At 35.2% G+C, this 9557-nt stretch overlaps 1 protein-coding gene across 1 annotated transcript; it reads right to left on the bottom strand.

Moving 5' to 3' along the window:
- Positions 1 to 6688: 6688 nt before the first annotated feature.
- Positions 6689 to 7177, bottom strand: LOC107876689. The gene has a single exon (XM_016723557.2). The coding sequence runs from the start codon at positions 7175 to 7177 to the stop codon at positions 6689 to 6691; it is 489 nt and encodes a 162-aa protein (XP_016579043.2).
- Positions 7178 to 9557: the final 2380 nt, after the last annotated feature.

Consider the following 9557-nt stretch of genomic DNA (forward strand, 5'->3'; position numbering starts at 1 on the left):
GCATATGATTTTGGTTGGTTTTAACATTAGCATTATTTTACCCCTTATCCCTGAGTTACATGACAGTGTTTGCCTCACTGACCATTCTTGGATGCTGCATTGTTTCATGATGTAGGGTCCGGGGGCTTTTATGTTGCTCTTGTGCAGCGTTAGGTGATTTGGTATTCTTGTGGATTTGCTGTGAAGTGGTGAGCCTTTATCTTCAGAAAGGCCGATCATTTTATTGTTTCTATTACTGTCTTGATACTTTTGGATTTCCTTTTTTCATAATCGGGGACATCTCCCGACTTAATTGATATTCTGGTTTAGAGGCTTTTATGGACAAGTGTGAGTTGGTTAATTGTTTAGATTCTTAGAATTTTCATTTGACTGATCTATTCTCATTATTATTTTGGTTGGTTTTCGTTATTTACTTTTATTATATTCTTGAGGTAAGGCTAAGGGGGTGGTCTCCGGCCTTTGATGGGCTTGAGATACCCATCACGGCCAGGCTCGATGTTGGGTCGTGACAATAATAATACACATGATTGTTTCTTACTGCTCCATGATATAGCACCATCACTAAGTAAGAAAATATATTTTGAGGTAGATTTCCAGTCGTCTAGATCCCCTTCATGGTTAACATAACTGTATCCAAATAACCGCAAAACTTTTTTTCCTTGGTAACAAAGTGCCTAATAAATAGTTTCCTTCATATATCTTAATAGTCAGCAGATGAACAATATCTTTCAACTCTCTAATCATCTTTCTCATTTCCTCAGATGTGTTTTCATTGAATGTTCTGGCATTTATTATATGAATTAAATTTAATTGTGAGTGATCTTAGCTTTACAGTAGAACAAGTACTAAACTTGTTCTTCAAAGCATTTCAAAGTTCCATAGCCCTTTGGTGATCCCTGAACTCCCTTAGGATATCTTCATCCAAGATGCTTAGCAACGTAATGCGAGCGGTGAAGTCCATTTTCTACCAAGCATAATAACCTATACGGTCATGCCTATACTGAGCCATATTTCCATATAAATAGCATTGAGAGCCTTTTTCTCTTCTACCACATATTGAACTTTCAAGCTCCAAGTCTCATAATTGTTATTTTTGAGTTTCAATCCTTTGTTGAGCTCAATAACAATATTTTTGGATGCAACAGTCATTCTTTAACAAAATAAAGAAACAGTGATAATCATTAAACAAAATAACGCAAGGCACTGTGTTCACTATACATACATATTATGACACTATGCAGTATTTGATTAGGATAATAAACACATATATTAATCACAGAGTCGAGAGTTCACTATGTTCCCAATTATCATGAATAAATTAAAATATTATGAAAATTAACCTAATCAACTACTTAGCTTGGTGTCTCAATCATAATTAGGACATCACATTTGTCTACTATGATTTTATGATACCGTATGAATCACTAGTTAAAAAAATCAACTTATTTATAAGAATACAAATAAAATTAATGTCCAACTTATAAGTACTTATTACATGGAAGAAAATGTACCTGAAAATTTTAATGTTAAACTTATTAACACATTTTGCAGGTCTACTATATCATCATAAAAATTAATGCTAAACTAATTAACATTTATTTTATACTAAATTGATGTAAAAATATTAAAATAATTAACATTTCATGCATGTCGAATATATTATCATAAAATTAATGACAAACTAATTAACATTTATTTCATGATAAATTGATGTAAAATGTTAAACTAACATATTATGCATGCTAAAAGTGTTGAACACATCATTGTTAAAAAAACTAATGTTAAACAAATTAACATTTAAATCATGTTCATCAAAGCAACAAACAATTCTCTAATATTGAACTAATAACATTGCATGCAAATATGTTCAATAAACGATCAATTTAAGCAATTGAGACAGTAAAATAATTATGACTTCTTCAAATAGAAATACCAAATTTATATTCTGAAAATTAGGTCCATATGACTAGTTTTCTCTTAATTTGATATTTTTTTTTTTTTTAAATGAAAACCTTTGATAACTTTTTTAGGAAAATTACTTAAATCTACAAATTAAATTTCTATTATTACATAAAATTTCAACTATAAAAATAATTACAAATTTTTTTTTTTTTGACATTTTCTCTCTCTAAACTTCATATACATATCTCACTTACTCTTTTCTTACGCGTAATACTCCTCAAAGAGTGTCTAAAATCAAGAAACCTTAATCAAGTGATTTTCAAATTTTAAATTTACGAACTTGTTCTTCTCAAATTGCTCAACGTCAACAAAAAAGAACCACAATAGACATCAATATTTGGGAGGCGAAAATTAGTTTGTTTCAAATTTTCTATGCTTCCAAGACAAACATAAAAAAGGGAACGTGATTTCTTCGAATCAACCTATTTCAAGCACTCGTGTTTATCGATGGAGGATTTCTTCCCAATTTCAGCTTTATCTTCAATGTCTCTGTTGCATAAGGAAAGTGGGCCAATATTCTAATTTTTTCAACCAAGAACCTAATCCAGTTCAAGCTCATATAAACCGTTGAAGATAACTCTATAGCTCTTCAAATTTGCATCCCTGACTTCATTATCTAAAATATACTTGTCTCTTCCTCGATTATATCAAAAGGAGACAATTGCGTTGTGGCCAGCTTGATTTGTTGAGGCTAGTTTGGTACAGTAAAAGTTTCAAAATCAGAAGAGACATTCGTAAAAGGCTTATGATGTCTAATGCTTTCCGCGACACATAGGGCAAAGAAACATATACCATGGAAAATAATTCTTGGAATGTTATGCTGAACCTAAACCCGTCTTCCAAAGGTAAAAGGATTTATTGCAGAATCTGCATATTTTTATCAATTTTTATATTCTTATACATAGCTATAAGTATCAGTTGTTGTTATTTCAATATGATACATAGATTAGTTATGTATAACATTGCAGACTTCGTTTGAGATCTGTTGTTATTTCACCTTATACATAACAACTAGAGGATATAAGACCCGTGTTAGCGTGGGCCTAACGTGAAGAACTTTTATAGATTAACTATTGATTTATAATACTTTGTACGTAATTTTTAAATAATATATGGTTTACCCTCTTTCTCAATTTATGTGGCATTGATATAATTTTTGAGAATTAACTAAATTTTCTACATATTTTAAATTATTAATTATTGTGATTTATAATAGTTTTTTTCTGTTCCAATTTATGTGACACTAATAAAATTTAGAGAGTCAACCAAAATATTTTACGTCTTTTTGATTATTTTAAGTTGTTAATTATTATGATTTATAATATTTTTACGTAATTCTCAAATATATAATGGATTAAAATGGAGAAAAATAAACATATATAAAAGAAAATATTTAAGTAGGCAACACAAGCAAGCATGTCGATTTGCTACCTGCTTATCATCCTTTATAAGTGAGGTAATAAATCACAAATCTCAATTTAAGTGACACAATGCTTAGAAGACCACAATAACTAATTAGGAGTGATATAGTAAAATCACGATTGAAGCAGCATAGACATGCCTTAAATAACTTACAACGACTAATTACAAGTAATATAGCAAAATTACTATAAAAAATATTTGTGGAAAAAATTTAAGTGGGCTTCATATAAGACGTCAACTTAATTTAAAACATTAAGAGTTAATTTATCACTATATGTCTATATTTTCTTAATTAAATATTATTAATTTTTTAATACTTAGATGACTCATAATAATTAATTAGGAGCGATATTTAGTAAAATTATGGTTGAAGTAGCTAAATCATACATGTCATAATTGTTTATTTTTTAATTAAATATTATTAATTTTCTAATACATAAGTGACTTATAATAATTAATAGAGGTGATATAATAAAATCACGATTGAAGAAAGTCAACTTAATTTAAAACATCAAGAGTTAATTTATCATTTTATGTCTATTTTATATTTTTTTTATTAAATATTATTAATTTTTTAACACTTAGATGATTTATAATAATTAATTAGGAGAGATATTTAGTAAAATTACGGTTGAAACAGCTGCAGCGGACATATCATAAACATTTATTTTTCCTTTTTAGTTAGATATTATTATTTTTAATACAAAAATAACTTATAATAATTAATTAGGGGTGATATAGTAAAATTAGGGTTGAAGCAACTAAAAAGATACGTTATAAATGCCTATTTTTTTTTTAAAATAAATATTATTGATTTTCTAATACATAAATGACTTATAATAATTAATTAGGGTGATATAGTAAAATCACGAAGCAGCTGGTCAACAATCATGTCGAAACCAACAACAACAACATACCCATTGTATTCCCACCTAGTCGGGTCTGGGGAGGGTAGAGTGTAAGCAGACCATACCACTACCTCAGGAAAAGTAGAGAGGCTGTTTTCGATAGACCCCGGCTTAGGAATGATACCCATATACCAACCCAAATATAAGTGTATATAACTAGTATGGTACACAAGACAAACTAACAGAATACCAAACACAAAAGATAAGTACATATATAAACTAGTACAATAAACAAAATAAACTAACATTGCTAGCCACGAACAAAAAACTCCAGCCCCCGAGGAGCGCACCTCTACTATTACCGACGCCCTCTCACCCCTAACCCTCTACCCTAATCCGCTTCCTCCACACCTTTCTATCAAGGGTTATGTCCTCCGTTAGCTGTAACTGCTCCATATCATGCCTAATTACCTCCCTCCAATATTTCTTTGGTCTATCCCTACCCTGCCTAAAACCATCTATAGCTAGTGTCTCACACCTCCGCATATTAGCATCTAAGCCTCTCCTCATCACGTGCTCAAACCAACGTAATCTTACTTCTCGCATCTTGTCCTCTACCGAGGCAACTCCCACTTTCTCTCGAATAATCTCATTCCTTACCATATCTTTCTTGGTAGGCCCACACATTCATCGCAATATTCTCATCTCCGCCACCTTCAAATTTTGGATGTGGGATTTTTTAACTGGCCAACACTCCGCTCCATACACCATAGCCGGCCGGACTACCACTCTATAGAACTTACCTTTAAGTTTTGGAGGCACCTTCTTATCACATAGAACTCCCAAAGCGAGCCTCCATTTCAACCATCCTGCCCTAATATGATACGTGACGTCCTCTTCAATCTCACTATTTCCCTGAATTATAGACCTCAGATACTTGAAACTCTCCCTCTTCTGAATGGCCTGAGAATCCAGCTTCACAACCGCTCCAGCCTTCTGCGACACATTACTGAACTTACACTCCAAGTACTCCGTCTTGGTTCTACTTAACCGAAATCCTTTAGACTCAAGCGTCTGCCTCCATATTTTCAACTTATCATTAACTCCACCCCGAGTCTCGTTAATCAGAACCACATCATCTGTGAATAACATACACCAAGGCACCTCCCCTTGAATATGTCGTGTCAAAACATCCATCACCAAGGCAAATAAAAATGGGCTAAGAGTCGATCCCTGATGTAACCCTATCACGAATGGAAAGTTCTCTGAATCTCTACCTACCATCCTCACCCGAGTCTTCGTCCCATCATACGTATCCTGAATCGCCCTAGTGTATTCCATGGGCACCCCTCTAGCCTCCAAGCACCTCTATAGAATCTCCCTGGGAACTCTGTCATATGCCTTTTCAAGATCAATAAACACCATGTGCAAGTCCTCCTTCTTCTCCCAAAACTGTTCCACTAATCTCCTTATAAGGTGAATGGCTCGGTGGTCGAGCGACCTGGCATGAAACCGAACTGATTCTCAAAAATCGTCATGATCCTTCTCATCCTCACCTCTACCACCCTTTCCCAAACTTTCATAGTATGACTCAACAACTTAATACCTCTATAGTTATTGCAACTCTGAATGTCTCCCTTATTCTTATACACTGGAATCGTCGTGCTCTATCTCCACGCTTCAGGCATCTTTGCTGTCCTAAAAATACTATTAAACAACCTTGTCAATCACTCCAAACCTACCCCGCTAGTGCTTTTCCAAAAATCCACTAGAATCTCGTCTGGCCCTGTCCCCCTACCCCCCCTCATCCTACGAATAGCTCCCTTGACCTTCTCAACCTTGATATACCTACAATACTCATAATCTTGACACTCCTCAGAATTCTCCAAGTCCCCCAACACGAAACCTTTGTCCCCCTTGTCGTTCAAAAGTTTATGAAAGTAGGACTGCCACCTCTCCCTAATGAGAGCATTCTCCACCCACACTGTACTATCCTCTTCTTTGATGTACTTCACTTGGTTAAGGTCACGAGCCCTCCGCTCTCTGGCCTTAGCCAGCCTATATAACTTTTTATCTCCGCCTTTCTCCTCTAAAGCCGCATACAGACGCTCAAAAGCTGCAGTCTTAGCCGCTGTAACCGCTAACTTAGCCTCTCTCCTAGCTACCTTATACTCCTCCTTATTCGTCTGTCTTTCTTCCTCATCCTTGTTCGCAACCAACTTAGCATAAGCCACCTTCTTATATTCCACCTTTCGCTTAACCTCTTCATTCCACCACCAGTCTCTCCGATGTTTGCCAGATTAACCTCTCAAGACACCCAACACCTCTCTAGAGATCTCCATAATACAACTAGCAGTCGTCTCCCACATACTATCCTCACCTCCTCTACTCTTCCAAGCCCTCCTACTTTTTAACTTCTCCTTTATTTATAAAGCACTAGCCAAAGTCAAGCTACCTCACTTAATCCTGGGCCAAGCCTCCACGCTTATCTTCTTTTTGCCTTTATTGATAACCAAATCCATTACCAACAACCTATGCTGAGTCGAAAGATTATTGCTAGGTATGACTTTACAGTCTTTACAAAGTGCTCTATCCTCTTTCCTAAGAAGCAAAAAGTCTATCTGAGTCTTGTCCACTGAACTACAAAACATAATAAGGTGTTCCTCCTTCTTCAAATAGATTGAATTCACTATCCACAACCCAAAAGCCCTAGAAAAGTCCAAAAGAGCAGCTCCTCCAGCATTCCACTCCCCAAAACCAAAACTGCCATGCATATCCTCAAAACCTCTTAGCAAAGACTCAATATGCGCATTGAAATCCCCTCTCACGAGAAGCTTCTCAATGCTCGGTATGCTCCTCACTACCTCATCTAAAACCTCCCAAAACTCCTTTTTCTCCTTCTCGTCCAAACCTACTTGCGGGGTATAGGTACTAATAACGTTCATCGTAGACCCTCTAATGACCAACTTAGTAGACATCAACCTATTACTAACTCTCTTTACCTCAACCACCTGCTCTCTAAGTTCTTCATCTACTAAGATACCTGCCCTATTTCAACGTCTCACGCTACCCGAGTACCACAACTTATAACCATCCACATCTCTCGCCTTAGTGCCTACCCATTTAGTTTCCTTGACACACACTATACTAACCCTCCTCTTTTGAAGAATCTTTACCAGCTCTATAGACTTACCCTGCAAAGTTCCTATGTTCCAAGATCCAACTCGCAATCTAGAAGCTCCCTTATCCCACGTAACCTTACTACCCCTTGCCCCTAACCCCAAACTCATCCCCAACCCAGCCCCTTACCTCCCAACCCTGATCCCGACCTATGACATAACCCTAGTCTACGATTTCCAATTCCAGCCACTACATAAATAGGTGAAAAAAGATGGAAAGAAAAAAAGACAGATAATAGAGAAGGATAAAGATAAGGCTAAAGGGACAAACTGGTTATAATGAAATCAGTCAAGGAGTTAGAATCTGCTTCCCAACACTGGCAACAACCAATATATACTACCAAACTAAATATATATGCTAGTTCCTCAGGTAACAGTAATCAAAACTACTAAAACAACTAGAAGTAAAAAAATACAAATAGTATTAACAGGTAAAACACTATTAAGAATTATCATTATCACCAAGTAGTCACCCCCAATCCAGATAGGCAACCAAGATACTCAGAAAAAAGAATCAAGATAGAAATATTATACCCAACTAGAAAAGGTGGAGCGAGTGTACCTGATTGATTGAGTCCGTTTAATTGATAGAGTCACTGGATTCCAAGAATCTACGGTCGAAATTGGTCACTGAAATAGTATTGCTGTTGCCGAAATAGTATTGATATCGCCGGAATAGTGTTTGTCATCCTTGAATTCTGCACTTGTGATACTTGAGACAGATTTCAAGAATCCATCAAGAATTCTATTCCTCTTTGACGTCAACTAACTAGAGCGATGAGGGGGAGAAGAAGCGGCGGGTGGCTGTTTCGATGGATATCGTTGGTGGAGCGGTGGAAAATATTGTATGGCACTCTAGGGGGAGAACGACGGCATCGGGGGTTTCATTGATGGTTGGCATTATTGTTGCCGTCGTTGGGGGCACTGGAGACAGAGAGTATGGCGGTGACTTCGACTGGTTCGGGAATGGAGGCTGGTTGTTCGCCAGAGAGCGATGAGGAGGAGGGATCCAGCGGTAGCGCTGGGTTGGTTCGCTGCTATTAATAGCGGTTGCGGCATGGTGGTGACTGGTTTTGCAACGGTGGTTGGTGAAAGTTGATAACTGGTTCCGGCGGCGAGAGGGTTTCGAGAGAGGAGCGGGCTGGTGGCTCCTTCCGTTGGCAATCAGAGAGGGCAGTGTGAGGAAGAGAGAAGGCAGTCTAAAACTGTACTACAGTAAGAATTTTAGTATGAGCAAAATTAATCGAAATTTATATGAAAAATCTGAAGTGAGATTTTTTATCTTGCTAATTGATTGCTGTTTGAAATTTTTGAAACTGAAAAGTTGTTACTCAATTTAAGGGCTTCATTAATCGCATATTAATATATATATATATGGTGTTAATTGAGTTCTACATAAAGAAAGATCCGCTATCTTCTTAAATATCACTTAAATAGTTATATCTGATACTTAAGATAATAATGTATATCAATAATCAGTTATGTATATGAATAATTAAAATTCGAGAGAGAGAAAATTTAATAAAAAATTTGAAAGAGAAGGTAATTAAGGAGCAAAATAGTGAGATTTATGAAAATTGCCCTTTTTCTAAAGGGTAACTTACTTAAATACTAAACATTAAGGTGTTAATAACTTTTTTATCACAACTTTTCCTAATTACTTAATATATCACTTTTTACCCTTTTTGATACATATATTTGTCTTTGATACATATGTGTTTTGATACATTTGAAAAAAAACGGTTAGCTAAATAAGGAAATAACAAAATCTCCTTAAATTGTGAGTAAATTATGTTTCATCAATTTTAGAAGCACAATAAATGTAAAATTTATAGAAAATTAAAATATTCATCTCTTCAAATAGTACTCGACTAAAAACTATAATTTTAACACAAATTCTTTATCATATTTTTCTTCTTCATCTCAATTGCATCTCGAACGTGGTAACAAAACTTCAAATTTTTTTATTGATATATATGACATCTGAACACTTTTGATACTTTTATTAGCTGATACTTTTGATACATTGTTGTCCTAGGTTAAGTGTTTTTGACAATCTATACTTCGTACTGATATTTGTTGCATTTGTTAGATTTGATACATTTCAACTCTGATATGTGAATATGATACATTTCTCTGCAGGTTT

The sequence above is a fragment of the Capsicum annuum genome, chromosome 7 (genome assembly GCF_002878395.1).
Source record: "Capsicum annuum cultivar UCD-10X-F1 chromosome 7, UCD10Xv1.1, whole genome shotgun sequence".
NCBI classification, from domain to species: domain Eukaryota; kingdom Viridiplantae; phylum Streptophyta; class Magnoliopsida; order Solanales; family Solanaceae; genus Capsicum; species Capsicum annuum.